General features: G+C 37.9%; 1 protein-coding gene across 1 annotated transcript in view; it reads left to right on the top strand.

Annotated features, from left to right (window-relative positions):
• The window catches only part of RYR3 (ryanodine receptor 3), a 633,352-nt gene that overhangs the window by 564,698 nt on the left and 51,356 nt on the right, over positions 1–17,298 (top strand). Inside the window, exons 74-85 of the mRNA XM_036736677.1 lie at positions 953–1,084; positions 3,291–3,403; positions 5,292–5,391; positions 7,978–8,084; positions 8,606–8,657; positions 12,071–12,124; positions 13,499–13,598; positions 13,825–13,904; positions 14,436–14,512; positions 16,439–16,512; positions 16,771–16,788; positions 17,217–17,297. Of these exons, the coding sequence (XP_036592572.1) occupies positions 953–1,084; positions 3,291–3,403; positions 5,292–5,391; positions 7,978–8,084; positions 8,606–8,657; positions 12,071–12,124; positions 13,499–13,598; positions 13,825–13,904; positions 14,436–14,512; positions 16,439–16,512; positions 16,771–16,788; positions 17,217–17,297 (988 nt within the window). The remainder of the gene's footprint in view (positions 1–952; positions 1,085–3,290; positions 3,404–5,291; positions 5,392–7,977; positions 8,085–8,605; positions 8,658–12,070; positions 12,125–13,498; positions 13,599–13,824; positions 13,905–14,435; positions 14,513–16,438; positions 16,513–16,770; positions 16,789–17,216; position 17,298) is intronic.

Here is a 17,298-nt window from a genome sequence, read left to right as displayed (position 1 = left end):
TGAATTACCAACTACTTCTACTACTGCTTTTTCTTTTTCTGTCCCTTACTGGGTAATCTCTCTCACCCAATCTGTGACTCCACTGTATCATTCTTAGGACAAAGAGCAGCTTCTTTTTCCTCAAAGCATTCACTGCTCTCCTCTTTAGAAAGTCTCAGATCTGTCTTTTTAGCTTTAATTGTTCAGGTCCCATTTTCCTTCCCTTTCTCCTCTGTTTAACATTCCTCCATTTTCCCTCAGCCTAACTGTAGTCAAATCTCCCCTCCTCCACCTCAGAACCCAGTTTTCCCACTGAAACTCTGCTTATGTTTCCTTTAGGAACCCTTCATCCTCCCTAACAGCCTCTAGATTTCATTCTGATGACCCTGACTGGAGTATGGAGAAGCATTCTTCTACCTTCTCCTTTAGGAGGAAAATCAGCCTACACTTGGAATACAAATAACAGTCCTTCAGCTGTGGCAGAAATACAACCATCATATATTTGGTGCAAATCTTTGTACAACTTCCCCTGCTGTCCATTTGGTGCAAATCCTTGTACAGTTTCCCCTGCTCTCCATTTGGTGCAAATCCTTGTACAATTTCCCCTACTCTCCATAATGGTTGAGATTTTTCAGGTAATTGTTTCTCATTTTCCATCAGCTTTTAGTCCTATTTCAACCTGTTAGTCCGTTATTCCCAGGTGGTGATCAATAGAAACATAATCAATATGCTTACATTTATTCATGGAAATAGACCAGGAATGCCTCAGGAAGATAAGAGAAAAAGAAATTCTTGGCTCTTTAAACACTGAAATGGTATGGCCTTCAAAGCTGGTTTTCTGCAGGCCAGAGAGGAAAATCATTTTATCAGTCTCTTTTCTCTTGGAAATCCAGTACCACTTGTTTCTCTTTATAAACCCAATGGCAAGGGTAAATATGGTTGGTCACCTTTTGGAATATGCATTGGTTTTCAGTCTGATGATCCAGCTGTCAAATGGCAACTTAACCTATATAAGGATGTCCTAAAGAATGAGGAACCCTCTGACCCAGAGAAGACAGTGGAGCGAGTGCAGAGAATCTCAGCAGCTGTCTTCCACTTGGAGCAGGTGAGGAATATCTCTAGACCTGTATAGTCAGAAGTCATGTCCACATTGGAGGGGGTAAAAAACTAACCTTCAATTCTATTATTTTCACTCTTGTGCAAAAAGGAAAACAAGGAGAAATGAAATTCACTTATTGTCCAAAAAGGTATCAGAGGATTTAGTGATGAAATGGAATGATCGTCAAGTGAAACCTACTATTTTATAGGTGAGGAAACTGAGGCCCAGAGAGGTTAAGTGATGAAGGTAGTAAGTAGCAGAGCCAGGATTTGAACCTAGTTCTCTTGTCTCAGAATTTACTGCTGCTTCCACTCTTCCTCCTGCTTTCTACCCACTGAGATGTCCAAAGTGATGAGGACTTGAAATAGGGTGATGACTATGTAAGTGGAGAGAAGGGAATGGATGTAGGAGATAATTTGGGGTGGTATTGACAGGACCAGGCAACTGATTAGAAATGGGATTAATGGGGCAAGAGAAAAGACATGAGGTTGACTTTGAAATTATGAAGCTGAATGATTAAGAAAATGGTTGTACTCTATTTCTGTTTGGAGGTGAGGTAGATTTAGAATGGAAGATAATGATTTTCATTTTGGACATATTGAGTTCGAGGTGTCTATAGTACATCCAGGAAGATATATTCAGTTCACTAGAGCAAGATTAGAGCTGAATCAATTTAGGAATCATCTGTGTAGATATAATATTTGAACCTAAGAATGCAAATGAAATCAAGAAGAAAAAGAGTAAAGAAGGCTTCAGAAAGAGAGTAGGAGATGGATAATGATATAACCTAAAATATTGGAAAGAAATAGCCAGGCAAGCAAGAGGATAATCAGGAAAGACTAGTGTTATTCACAAAAGCCAAAGAATGAGAAATTGTTGAGGTGGAGGGGGGTGTCAGCAATCTCAGAAGGTACAGAAGGATTAATAAGAAAAGGCTAAATCAAATTTAGGCTTTGAAATCATTGGCAATCTTAGAGAAAACAGGATCAGTAAAATGGTGGTGTTAGAAGCCAGAGTAGAGGAAATAAGTAGGTGGTAAGGAAGTGGAAACAGAAAGTACGGGCTACTTTTATGAGATTTTGGTAGTGAAGAGGAGGAGAGATATAGGGAAAGGACTTGAGGGATGGCAGGATCAAATGAAGGTGCTTGTAAGTGGCAAGGAAGGAAACAGTAGATAGGCAAAGACTAAAGATGAAAGAGAAATGGTGACTGATAGGGCAAGCTCCTAGACAGGAGGAGTTGAGGGCACAAGCAGAACAGTTGACTTTGGAAAGGCAAAGGACAGACTCTTCTTCAGAGACAAGTATTACCTATAAGAGGGTAGATAAAGATATTCTAGAGTAAAGGTAGCTAGGAAAGGGATTTGGAAGTGGTAAGGTTGAGCTGAATGGGATAAAAGTATAGGATGAGGAAGCAGAAGAAATAGGTCTTCACCTCTAGGAATGAAAATTCTGAATCATATTAAAATTAGAAGAGGATTAGAAGAGCAAGAGGTACAAATTTGCTAGCCAAAATACTAGAGAAGTACTGGCCAATGAGGGCCTGTACCACCCAGGACACTAAGCTATCAGAAGGAGAAGCCAAGTCCCAAGGTAATGCATTTTATTGGACATCATTTTAAGCTCCTTTATGCAAAAGGACTATTTGGCCCTATATTTACTGAGATTAAAAGCTAACAAAGGGAATATAACTTGTTCATAGATATGCCTCATGATATCAGAAAGACACAACTATAAAGTACTTTAGAATATAATACAATAAGAGCATTAGTAAAGGGTTATATAAAAAGTCAAAGGAAGGAGAAATGGTTTTCAACTGGGAGGATCAAGAAAAGTTTTGTAAAGGAGGGACAATTTAGTCTGGGCTTTGAAGGGTAGGATTTCAAAAGTTTGATGATAAATATGTGGATATTATGTTGACCATAGTTGACAAGCCGACATTCTTCAAAGTTTGAGTCTCCATTTTAAATGTTTCTTTTTAAAGAAATCTTAGAGTAAAGGAACTAGAAGGACCTCAGAGAGTGTTTAGTTCAACTATTCACTTTATAGATCATGACACAGCATCCCAGAGAAGTTACATGATTTATCCAGGGTCACATAGCTAGTAATAGCAGATCATAGACAAGAATCTACATCACTTAATTCCCAGTCCAGCATTCTATTAGCTACTCTTTCTAGCTGACATGAACACACTGCAGATAATTTCTCTATAGGTGGAGCAACCACTTAGATCCAAGAAGGCTGTCTGGCACAAACTCTTATCCAAGCAACGTAAACGGGCAGTGGTAGCCTGCTTCAGGATGGCTCCCTTGTATAATCTCCCCAGGTATGTGCCTTGGTTTTTTGTTTTTGTTTTTTTCTGCCATATAAGTAATAAGAATTTGAGCCTTCTCCCACATCTGAAATGTCTTCCTTCTTCTTAATGGAAAGAGCTAGCTAACAGTAATAGGAGTACATTAACTATGAAATGACAGTAATCCACCCACATCAAGATTTACTGTCATTTTTACCTAGATTCACCCAATCAAAATAACATAAAGATTATAATAGTCCTCAATCTCCCCATGAAATCCCTCCAGTAAAGACCAGATAGACTTCTGTCTCTGCCTCTCTGCCAAAGTGCAAGTCTTGAGGAGAATAAGGGGTTTCTTTGTGGGAGGAGGAGGATATTTTCCAAGATGCTTTACCCTTAATTTCCCAGTCAGGTCACATCACTTTCTTCTGCTGAGACATAATGAGAATGTTGCTTCTATAGTGTTTCAGTCACAGTGTTTCCTTCACAGATACTGAGTAAAGCTGGAAAAAGCTTTTAGTTCTGTGTTAGGTCTTAGTTTGGTGCAACACATGGAGCTAATTTTAACATCTAATGTCTGAAGGTGTCTTGAGGAGCCAGTGATAGATAACAGCATTATTCCTAGGCATTTCATCCTCCTCTCCCCTCAGCAATGCACAGACAAGAGTGCAAAGTTTTCTGGAATGTGTTTAGCTGGATTTTATCAAAAAAGGAAATAATTAGGGGCTGAACTGGACCCTTCTCAGTTTATTGCTGAGACTAATTTAATATCTTTGGCCATGGAACTAAGCACCCCATCTTCTGATTGATTATATGATGAAGACCTAGGTTCTAATTAAAGTGAAACTGTTAACTAAATACTGACCTTACCAGATTTCCTATCTGGGGAAGCACTAATAATAATTACAGATTAATTATATTTTATACTATAAAGAATAATTTCTTTGCTTAAAATTTTGCTTTTATCAAGCTATGATTCTCAAAAGAATCCACGGCCATTATTTTTCTTCAGTGCATTGTAACACTGGTCACAAATTCTTTTGGAGAGAATAAACTGCTTGACAAATTGAGATTTCCTTTGGCTTAGTGGATTTGTGGATTGAACAGATTGAACAGCCAAGAATTATGGCCTCTGTGAAGCATTTTTACTTTCCTAGAACTCCCAAGAAAAGCAACTTAGATCTCTAGAGATGAATGAATCTATAAAACTAAGCAGCATTCCTTCCTAAGATTGGACGCAGAACAACCTATGTACATATTAAGGACACTGAGACTGGTAGAAAAAAAGTGTTTAAGGCCAAACATGAAAAGCAAAAGTGATGGCACTTTTTTTCTTAGAAATGGTGACATATCAGAAGACATTAATCTATCTCTATCTTTGAGATCCATGTGCCTTACTAATGGCCTCTTGGAGGGCCCAATTGGCATGATCACAACATTTTTCTCATGGTATCAAAAATGATCTTTAAGATAAATATTTCATAGGTTGAATCAGCTAGACAAAATTTGCATAATCTCTTCAAAGATATTAGTTTCCTTCAATTCACTTAAATTGTTGGTATGGTACTCACATTTTGTAACCATATATTAGTCTCATGTACCAATAATACTTGAATATGATGCCAATGATTGAACTGTATGCCAGATGGAACACTTGCCCATTAATTGTCTTTCTCTCCCCCTCCCCCAGTTATTTATCCACATATATAGGGATGGAATATTTGCAAGATGGATTTCTGTCCTGACAGCAAAGAATGATCCAATTAATTAGCATTGGAAAAAATACCCCCTTACTAATTTTCTCAGTGTTAAGCTTTTGGGCATCTTCAAAAGTAAATGACTGAAGAGATAGATTTTGTTGTTTGGAAATTGTTTCTCTGATTTTAGTTCTCAAGTGAAAACCTTATATGCTTTTCTCCAGACACAAAATTAATAATTTCTTCCTGAACACCTTCCAACGGGTTTGGCTGGAAAATGTTTATGAAAAAACTCAGTATGACAGGCTTATACTCATGTTAACGGTAATGTAACCTGTGGAGAGATCTGCCCAATTTTGTGCACACTATTCCTTTCCTGACCATGATTTCATGTTATCATGAAACACAAATTTGTACAATTTATGGAAAAATTCTGATTGGTCAGTCTGAAAAACAAGGTGTTAGAGACTGGACCAACTGGAAAACACAAATTAAATATTAATGCTGTTTTTTCCTTTTCTATTCTTTCCTCTCCTTTGTTCCCCAACCCACTTCCATCAGCCTTCTCCTATATTGCTTTTTAATGGTTCACATTCTCTCAAGGAATCTCAGAAGTAGCAGCTATTGGATGGCTATTTGATGTTTTTATTCTAGAAGACTTGTGATTTGATGTCATAAAGGAAAACAATTTTTTCCATGCAGTCATAAAAGGATAAATGTAGATATATTTGTAGCTGGAATTCATGAAGTATTCAAAAGATAGGCTAATAAACATACGTTCCTTTATGGAAACTCAAAAGCCTTATCTAAGTTGGGGTTGGGTTTTTTTGAGACACTGAGGTATAAGAAAGCCCATTTGAAAATATCCTATCCAGTGGTTATCATCTGAGAATGGTTGGGGGAAAAAGATGAAACAGCCTTTCTGGCCTTTTAGACTAATTGTCATCCTCAGGGGTTGCTATAAATCAAGGGGTTGTTAAAAGAGAACTGGGGACTTAAGAGGAAGCTTGGCTCTGCTCGATTAGTATATAAATTTGCTGTTGCTCCCTCTGACCAATCAGAAGATCAGAATTGTACAAAATACAGCCGGCTTACTAATCATTAACCGCCAAAGCTATAATATAGTGTTCCATTTACCCCTCTTGCTCTCACTTTCACCCCTTCGCTCAGGCACCGCTCTATTAACCTCTTCCTCCATGGTTATCAGAGATTTTGGATAGAAACAGAGGAGTATTCCTTTGAAGAAAAACTAGTACAGGATTTGGCTGTAAGTATTGACTAAAGTAGGAGCAGATATCAATGTGAGTGAATATAATTTTTGTATCTGTATGTGTGTGCATTATAGAACTTGAATAATATTTCTCAAGTGCACAGATGGTATATTAGCTATGGAATAGGAACTTAATAACCCTGTTATCAGTGTACCATGGGGATTTCATACTAAATCAAGAAACTTTGAACACCTTTGGCAATAGGACATCAGCCTTTTCCCAGATAATTCTCAACCTTCTGTTAGAAATGTTGTTCTAGATTACCTTACCAAAACATTTAAACTGATTCTCACTTTCATGACTGAGCTTTGGGAGGAAATGTTTGACAGGTCCTCTTCCTAAAAGACTGCTCTGATGCCATGTATGACCACCCAGCAAGATAAACCTCTTTGCCAGACCCAGAGAGTCTTATACTGTTTCTGAAAAAAAAAAGCTTTCCTTTTATCAGGTTAACATGTGTCTGTCATCATCCTCTCTCTCTCCCCCCACACTCATTCTCCTCTGTGTGTGTGTGTGTGTGTGTGTGTGTGTGTGTGTGTGTGTGTGTTGGTGGTGAGGGGGAGAAGAGAGTATGTTTGCATGTCTTTCTTTCCTTTGGTCTTTTTTACTCTGTTACTCTGTTTTTCCTATTCTCACCCTTGGGCTCTTTGTCTTTTTCTGTTCCTCATTTTCTCAGTCTTTTTCACCATTCTTTTTTTTCTTCCTCTGTCTTCTTTTTTCCCATTTTCTCTTCTCCCCTTTTTTCTTTCTTCTCACCTTTTCTACTTCCTCCTCTCTGAAAAAGGTAGTTGTTCAATTTGTCCACATTTCTTCTTTAGCATGAAACTGGAAATTAACAAAAAATGTGCAGCCAGTCACTTTTTTCTGAACCATTCATGATAGCACATAGTTAATAGATGCTCAATAAAACACTCATTCACTGATTAGTGACCCTTCTGCTGGTGCTTTCACTGATTTCTTCTGGGGCCTAATACAAACTCACTTTCTGTTAGGCAACAGCTCCTGTATCCTCTTTCAAAAAGGAAATAGAAGCCTGGTTTGGGTTTGAGGATAAACTACCAGGTTTACAGTTCCAAGGTGGCATCCCAGGAGAACATCAGGTGTCTGAAAGAAAGAAGAATTAGAAAATATGAATTTTTGTTGGGCTAAACCAAGCTTAGTATTTTGTATCCAAATGGCTCATTTGGTTTATCACTTCCCCACCTAATCCCTAGCCTAGCTCACCAAGGGAATTATCCTGACATTGGCCAGTGGGGTTCTGTCCCTCAGCTGAATTCCAATGGGGCCCATCTTGGAGTCTGGTGCCAAAACCTGCAAGGGGTTTCTGCTACATAGGGTCTGTAGCATTTTACCTTTGTTGAGCTTTCTTTTCTCTTCCCTGCTTTTCTTTATAATTAATGTCTTTTTAACCTAAAAATTAAAACATTTCTGTTGAGGGTTTTAAAATATTTCCCAAATCTTGCATCCCAAGAGATTCTAGTTTGAAAGAAATAAATATTAAAACAGGGCTTTTTTATGCTTTCAGTATGATTTGCTTTGTGTCTTGTGCTTCTCTGTCTTTCCAAATGCATGTGATGGGGAGGGGAGGGAAATATGACCTTTTGCTAACATATTCCCCTAAATCCTGATTGTTGATTAGAAACCTCCAAAGGTAGAGGAAGAAGAAGAGGAAGAAGCAGAAAAGCAGCCAGATCCACTTCATCAAATCATTCTCCATTTTAGTCGGAATGCTCTCACAGAGAAAAGGTCAGTTCTACCTCATATTTTCCATACATCTCCTCCTAACTCCATTATTATCACCTTCTCTTTGGATCTGGAACAACAGTGACCTGAGCCAGAGCATCCCAGGCCTTACTTCGACAAATCGTGGTGGGTATAAAGGAAACATTCTACTCACAGCATCCCTTCCTGCTGCCCTTTCCTCTTGGAGGCCTGTGTTATATTACTGTCCCTTCCCTCTCCATGTTGATAGGGCCTTCCTGACTGAGTGCCTGAGAAGGGAGAAACAGATTTTGAAAATTATATAGAATCCGTCGGTCATTAACACTGCAGCATGCCCAGGTCATTCCCTGGTCCTTCATCTTGCCCATATTTCACCAACATGGTTTCTATAGTTCATAAAGGCATTTTTTAGTAATTTGGTAATGCGTATGAGCTAATCATTCCCTGGGAATGACTGATGACAAATGATAGAGTAGAAGTAGTCTAGTGCTGACATATCCAAAGTGTTAGTCTTATCTAATGACTTTTTTCTCCCTTCTTCCTAGCCATTTGGAAAATGACCCTCTTTACACTGCCTATTCAGGCATGATGGCCAAGGTAGGTCTAAGTTTTCTTATTTTTAGCCCCCAGTCCCTCACGTTTTTGGGGGGGATTTTTAGTGTATTTGGGTTTTTTTCACAGAATCTCAGAATTGAAATGGACTTCATTAGTCATCTATTTCAGGAATTCCATCTACAACATTCCCAACCAAGTGGTCATTTAGCCACCATTTGAAGATCCTAAGAAAAGGGATATTTACTCTTTCCTCAGGAAGCCCATTACACTTCCTGGGTAACTAAAAAGTTTTATGAAATTTTTTTCCTGATATCAATAAAAATTTTCTTTTTGCAGCTCCCACCCATTGCTCCTTGTTAGCACTATGGATCCAACAAAAGGTTTAATTTGTCTTCCTCATACAAATTCTTGAATAAAGCTCTATCACTATCTCTAAAGATAAACCCGTCTGCCAGGTCTTCTCCGGGCTAAATATCCCCAGATTCTCTTAGAGATGCTGCTATGATATTGTTTCAGATTCCTTCACTGTCATAGTCACCATGGCTAGGTACATTCCATCTATCAATATCCTTTCTCAAATGTGATTCCCAGAACTGTACAGAGTATTCCAGATTGGCTGTGACCATGGCAGAGTATAGTAGAGCAATAATTTCCCTCGTGCTGGCCACTTCTCCTTTTTTTAAAATTTTGAGCTTGGCAAACACCCCACCAAAAAATTGGCATTTCCATACATAAAGAGAATTGTATATGAACATGTGAATCTCTCTTTCTTTCCACTTGCTTTTTAAAAATTGTATGATAAATTCAACATGTTACATTCAAAACTATTCTGCTTGTCCATGATCCCTTCCGAACTTATTCTGTTCTTTTTCAGTACATTTAAAAAAATTTCAATGACCCTCTTTTTTTCTTTTCATCTTTTAATCATTATTGCAACTCCTTTTCACCCCTTTTCCTATCTCCATCAGGATCAGGAAGTTTGTTTTGTTTGCAACTATTCCCTCTTTGAGATTAGTGTATTACTTTCCCTCTGCCATCTCCCTTTCTCTATACCAACTATTTTTTTCTGTTGAGTTTGATGTATTTTTAATATTTTTCCTCAATTACATTTTAAAACAATTTTTAATATTTGGGTTTTTTTAAGTTTTGAGTTCCAAATTCTATCCCTCCCTTTCCCTTCCCCGAGCCAGTAAGCAATCTGATATAGTTTATACATATGCAATCATGTAAAACATTTCCACATTAGTCATTTTGTAGAAGACAAAAGAAAGAAAAGAAAAGAAGAGAAAAGAAAAATCTGTATTCACACATCAGTTCTTTCTCTGGAGTTGGATAGCATTTTTCATCACAAGTTCTTAGGGATTGTCCTGGATCATTGTATTGCTGAGAATAGCTAAGTCATTCACAGCTCTTCATCATACAGTATGGCTGTTACTGTGTACAGCATTCTCCTGGTTCTGCTCACTTCACTATGCATTAGTTCATATAAGTCTTTCCAGGTTTTTTTTGAAATTATCTTGCTTGTCATTTCTTATAGCACAATAATATTCCAGAGTTTGGTATATTTTTACATCAAACTCTTTTGTGTGTGTGTGTGTGTGTGTGTGTGTGTGTGTGTGTGTGTGTGTGTTTGACTTGCCTTTGTCTATCAAGAGTGGAGTTCATCTAATGCCAACTCCTCCCACACTTTCTTCCATGTTTGTTTAGTCTTCTTTTCCTGCCCCTCAATTAGGAGATATAGCAAGCTCTCTGTTCCTTTCTTCTTCCTTTTTACACTAGTGTGTCCCTTTTATCTTCCCTTCTGTCTCTCCTCTTTAAACCTTCAGAAGCAAAATAATCACTACCCTCACCACCCCCCACCACTTCTAGGACCTCTGTTTTGTTTTCTTTTTCTTACATATTTAACTCTTTCATCCAAGTTACAAATAAAACTACTTAAGAGAAGAGGACCAAGGACAGAACTTTGTTGCACTTTCTCTCCAGGCAGGCATCTCTTTTCAGGAAGTTGTTTGTCAAGGAATCAAGAGCCTGGGATTCTAACCCCAAATTTTGGAGTGGTTCCCTAAGCTGGAGTTTTTGCTCTCATTTGTTCCCTTTATTAACAAGAATGGCAATTTTAATCCATCATTCCTATCCTTCCAAAGGGGCTTACTCTAAGAATTGCAATATTCTGTTTAAAACAGCTTTAGAGTTTTGCTATAACAGAGTACTGATGACTCAGTACAAAATACTTTTATTACTTTTGTTCTAAAACCTACCCAATAAGATTCTGAGAGTATAGACTAACAGTGTTCAGTAGTCAAGGTTCAGAGCCTATAAGACAAAAAATTCTCATATATCAATATGTGGCATAGTTTTTAGTACATTATTGGAAACAAAGGAGAAAACGCTGAGTTATGAAAGAGGTCACATAACTGGGGTTTCCATAATGGTGAAAGCAAAATAATTTTAAGGCTCTAGATTTCTGACCAAACCAGTGATAATTCTTTCATAAACAGAAAGGTCTTCTGGGTTGGATGGGAAAAGGCATACACAGCAATTATAACTGGAGTATAGGTGCAATTACTGCTTTACCAAGCTGTATACCCAGTACCAAAATGGCACAGAGTTCCTCATCTTTCACATTGCTATACTGCTGAGTCTACTGCCTCTGAGTACTCCCACTGCTGCTGCCAAAGCTTCTACACTAATATCCAAGAGATAGAACTACTTTCTATTTCCTTTCATTTGTCTCACCATGACTTTGTAATAGGAGTTTTTTGACCTGGGATCCATGACCTTGTTGGGTTTTTTAATGTACTTTTATAACTGTAGTTAAATATCATTGGTTTCCTTTGTAATCCTATGCATTTTATTTTATGCATTTAAGAAGGCTTTTATTTTGAATCCTCTCATGTTCTACTGTGCACATGGCAATGCTTTTTTTTCTTTTCTTATTTTGTATAATTTTAATTTTAGTATTTAAGTCTTTTTCTTTTCTTATTTTGTATTTAAGTTTAAAATTTTAAAAATTACAAATTGAAAAAAGAATGTCATTCCTAGAAGTGGTCCATAGGTTTTTACCAGACTGTGAAGGGAATCTGTGACACAAAACAAGTAAAGAACCAACCCTGCTTTTTTAGGGATGTGGCCAGGGCAGGGGAGGTTGCCTGAAAGTGTCAGACAACTTCTCCCATTGATTCTGTGATTTCATTGCTCTGACAATAACTCCGATTCCTTTTTTCTTAACTACTTAATATACTTGCAAACATGGGATTTAGAGTGTGGTTTTTCTGTTAGTCAAAAGTTGTTTTCTTTCAAAAAGACTAGAGATCATGAAGTTCCTGTGAATGATCCTCTGTTCCCTGCTCCCAGACAGCAGCACAGGGAATTCGTGTTTTCACCAGATTGCCTTTTAATTTGATTATTTTCTCTCCCCCCCTCCTCACCCAATCTCTATATTCAATGTAATCTAGAGTTGTCAGAATGGTGAAGAAGAGGAGGAGGAAGAAAAGGAAAAGACATTTGAAGTGAGTCTTCTTCAGAATTTGAACACTGGGAACCCCCTTCCAAGCCAGCATACCAGGAACCCAGGAAAGTGACTACTCTGATGGCTGCCTGGGATGAAGAGAAAGTTGGGAATATAGCATCTACTCACTCTACAAACACTGTCTACAAAGTGTCCTGTACCCCTGAGCTCTATAGACATTCAACAGCCGATAGGGACAGAAAACTAGAAAAACTACCTGTGCTTCGTGTTACTTATGCTATTTTGGAATAGTCCCTCTGTAGGTCAATGGATCATATTCTATGTCTCCTGAAGCTTTAAGAAGCCATTTATCAAAGTGCTCTCTGCTCCTTTCTTCCTCTGTGTCTTTCTTTCTCTTTCTGTATCTTGGTCTATCTTTCTCTCTGTCTCTGTCTGTCTGTTTCTCTCTCTCTCTGTCTCTCTCTCTCTCTCTCTCTCTCTCTGTGTCTCTGTCTCTCTGTCTCTGTCTGTCTGTCTGTTTCTCTCTCTCTGTCTCTGTCTCTTTCTCTGTCTCTTTCTTTCTCTCTCTCTCTCTCTCTCTCTCTCTCTCTCTCACACACACACACACACACACACACACACATGCATATACATCCCAAAGTACAAGAATATGGCTGAATTGAACACATTAATCCATTATCATTCGTTTTTCTCTTTCACCTGTTTATTATTCTTCATGGTGCAATCAAAAGATCACTGGAATTGGATTCAGATCCCATCTCTACAACTCATCTGACCTATGGGACCATAAGCAAATCATGTAACCTCCCTAGTTCTGTTTTTTTTCATCTATAAAAGGAAAAAGTTCGACAAGATGACCTCTAAGGTCCCTTTGAACTCTGAATATGTGTTCCTTTGATCTCTGAAAATTAATTATCTATGTATGTTATATGGTAGCTCTTTTACTAACCAGAATATCCATCCCCAAGGTTTTGTGGATGAAAAAGAGTTTCTCCAAATATATAGGCAATCAGAATGGCTCATACCTCTCTATAGTAAGCCCATTCCATGCCCCCAAGAATGGAGAAGCATTAAAAAACACTGTGGGCTAAATTTTCCTTTTCTAGGAATCAAAGTGGGAGGAAACTCTTCTACTCATAGGTTCACAGAATGGAATTTGGCCTTCCATGGAGGGAGTAAGGGTGAACAGCTTTGAAACAAGGGAAAGAGATCAGGAAATTAATTCCAAAGATTTTTTTTCATTGTGATTATTATATACGTCTTTATCACCTTCTCCTATGAACTTGTATTTATTCTCATTCATTCTCCCTCCCTCTCTGTCTCTCTGTGTCACACATGCACACACACACACACACACACACGCATCTCTTAATTTTCTGGCTAGTAAGATTTTCCTGTACTATTTCTTATTCAGGAAAAAGAAATGGAGAAACAGAAAACTCTTTATCAGCAAGCTCGCTTGCATGACCGTGGTGCTGCAGAGATGGTCCTTCAGATGATTAGTGCTAGTAAAGGTAATGTTGTGTGATGAGTCAGTATTTTATTAAGCCTGGACACAATTATAGAAATACTATATGTGAAATTTCTGACTGGAAACTGTCTAAAGCTTGGTGCTGATTGTGTAATAAATGACAATTAAATAGTCATTATAAGGCAAAGTTCATGCACTGTTTTCCTAATGGTTAATCAGTTCCTTGAATCAAGATGTAATGATTCTATCTTCTGTCTTTGGTATGACAGGTGAAATGGGACCCATGGTTGTAGAGACCCTGAAGCTTGGCATTGCCATTCTGAATGGGGGCAACCCTGGAGTTCAGCAGGTAATAATGCTCCACATCCTAGCAGCAGCTCAGGAACATTCCCAAACCTCTGGTCTTTCGGAAATGAGAGGCTCTTTAAGCTGTTGCCAAGAGAAGAAATATAAACAGCAGAAATCATTAGTATCTATTCTCATCACTGATGCCCCCTGAATTTCTTGATCACATCAGAATACCTGTGGTTAATACCGAATAAGTAACTGGGCTGGGAGTCCCACATATTAGGGTTTAGTCAATGCCTGTATTTCTCTTGCTACTAAAGGAACAGAATATTTATTTTATCAACACTTGGGTAAGAAATATTGCACCAAAATGTTCTTTTGGTGAACGGATCCCTTCATTGACTACAGAACAAGGTAAGATCTTACTATTCAAGGTGCTATATAAGCAAGAAATACTCTTCCAGAATAAAATACTCTCCACCTATGTGTCTGGGAGTTTGTCATTTCTTCAAAAAAAAGATCTGAGATAGCCAATAATACATGATATAAAAATGTTTATTGCTTTTCTCTTTAAAATGTATCTCCCATACAGAAAATGCTGGACTACCTGAAGGAGAAAAAGGACGCTGGATTCTTTCAAAGCCTCTCTGGCCTTATGCAATCTTGCAGGTAAATGTGGGAAGTATAATTATGACATTTCCCCTACCTCCAATCTACTCAAGTAATCAAGACCACAAAAGGGGCAAATTATTATTAGGAGATTATTGTGAGAGAGGAATATGCATTTTAGAGCATTTTGGAGATGTTAGGGGCAATTCCAGATAATCATAGCCTTCTGATCAGTTTTCAAACATCATTTAATTTCCATATATGTCTTCATTAGGCTTACCTACATTTCCCCATCCTCGAGGCCTCATGTCTTTTTTTTTAATTTTCCCTCCAGAGGTCAAGGGAGTATGTGCAGACACACTGAGTCCCTCCCTAGACAGGTTCCAATGAAAGCCAAGTCTAAAGTGAGTGGAAAAGTCAGAAAATTAGATTAAACTTCCCATTAAGATTCATGGCCAGCTTTTCACTGGACTTTCCATAGCTACAACATGGGTTGCTGCTGTTTTTTCAAAGTTGTATAAATATTTGACACCATCTACCCCTGGAAGTGAAATAGATGATAGTTTTTTGTATTATTGAGGAAGGACATGACAGTAGTTTTATTCACCCAGTGAAAAAAAAAGGAAGACGAGTTGTATACAAGGTGTGATCAATAAGACCTCTGCTACAAACCATATTTCTTAAAGGTCTGTGTGCTTAGTAAGGAGAACATTCAGGCTTGAGAATGAATTTGAATTATTAAGTGAGACTAAGTTGAAATTATTGCCAGAAAATTCTCTTGGCCTCACGTAGGAGATGCCTATACTTGGTATCATTGCCAAAATAAGGATAAGTGATAACAAGTGCTAGACCTGGAGAATCAGCAGTAGAAGAAGGAAGTAAAAATGTTCTGTCTTAGCCCAGTCTCAGCAGTCTATGGTCAAGAAATGGTCATAGCGGTATATCTCACTCCATAGTCTGTGGACATTTTAAGGAACTCCTAGCTGAGGAGTTCAGTAATTGTAAAGCATCTAGCAAATGTGTCCTTGTGAGAGGAAAACCCAGAGAGAAAAAACCAGAGAGAAAGTAATCCTCCTACTCAGCTATCTGTAGCACCCCTGTCTGTACTGGTTCTATTTGGTTTCCTAGAATTTGAAATGAGATAACCTCTACATAGAGTTTCTCTGTCTAGTGCAAAAATCAACCACAGTCAAAATGTATTTCTTGCCTACTTTAGTGCCCCACAGTAATCCACCAACATTAGCAGAGGGTCATCACTTAGAATGCTAGAGCTTCCAGTATTTCTCAGAGTAAGACTGTTCTACATGTTTCTACATTCTACAGTTTTTTTTTATTGTCTCTACTAGTATTCCTTCTAAATATTTCACAAAACACAGTCTGTGATAGTTATCAAAGGGTAATTTTTAAAAAACTTTCATCCGTCAGAAATAAAGTGAATAAAACCAGAATAAGAATTAACTCGTGGAACTGTGTGAATGTTGTTCTTCAAACAGAAATTTCAGCAATTGTCTTTTAAGTACACTACATGTGATTGGTGCTGGGGGAGATATAAAGTTAGATAAAACTGTCCACGCAGAGAACTAGCTTGCACCAATCCAAATGTGTCCTGAGATAACATCCTTGGTCACAGCATTGAGATTCCTCCCAACTCCGCATCTCTGAGTCACAGTTTAGCATGTTAAACTGTTTGTATACAGTGAAAGGCAGCATAGCCCTTCACAGTGAAAAATGCTGAATTTAGAGTCAGAGGATCTGCATTCAATGATAGCTTCACTGGTGATCTTGGGCACATTTCTCAGATCAAGATTTCCTCATCTGTAAAATGAATGGCTTGGGCTAGATAACTTCTAAGGGTCTTCTAGCTCTTACTCATGAGAATATAATTCTGTGCTAGAATATGCTTAGTTGATAGATATATCATGTATAGAAATGCTTTTCCCCAACACTGTTCTTCTCCTCCACCTTTTTTTTTTTCTCTCTTAAAAGTGTCCTTGATCTGAATGCATTTGAGAGGCAGAACAAAGCTGAAGGCCTGGGAATGGTTACTGAGGAAGGAACACGTATGTAATAATGAAAACCACCTATTTCAGGATTCACCTTAATCCCTTCTAATTAAAGCTCCCTCTTACCATTTGTTTGTTTCAACAAGAAAAGGCCAAGTCTGTTTCAAGATAGTGTTTCTATAGGTAATCTTGTTAAAGTGTGCTCCTGGGATAGACTTCTTAAATTCTGTTTTTACTATAGGGAGTTTCACCTTATTGATTATGTTGCTTTTGGTTTTCTTATCTTGTATTCTTTTTGTTTTTTCCCATCCCCAGTCATCGTTCGGGAGCGTGGTAAGTTTGAGTTTTTGGCTTGAGTAGCTACCATATGTTGTGAATGCTGAAAGAGATCATCTTTAATTACATCTTTCCAGATTCAGTTTAGTTGCAGTGGTTGGCTGGGAAGGTTTGCTCAGCAGTCCAATAAACATATGCCATCTATGGGCCATGGGTTATGGACTGTGAAACATTTACTGCCACCACCCTAGTTATTTTTATTATAAAACATGCATCATAATACTAAATATTTTGGATTTGCTTGGAAGCTTTTAGTTCTGTGGTCTCAATTTCATTTTAATTTAATTGGATTTACACAAATATCAGAACATTTGGGGAATAACATTTTATGCAGGTCCCTGTTTTTTCTTATAATTATTTGCATTGAAGGATCCTCTTTATTGACTACCAAACAGTGCTCATAGATGATCTCATGTATTTTCAAGGTGAAAAGGTACTCCAGAATCATGAGTTTACCTGTGATCTCTTCAGATTCCTGCAACTACTTTGTGAAGGTCATAACAGTGG

The sequence above is a fragment of the Trichosurus vulpecula genome, chromosome 8 (assembly GCF_011100635.1).
Source record: "Trichosurus vulpecula isolate mTriVul1 chromosome 8, mTriVul1.pri, whole genome shotgun sequence".
Classification (NCBI taxonomy): Eukaryota; Metazoa; Chordata; class Mammalia; order Diprotodontia; family Phalangeridae; genus Trichosurus; species Trichosurus vulpecula.
This window is presented reverse-complemented; position numbering and strand designations above follow the sequence as displayed.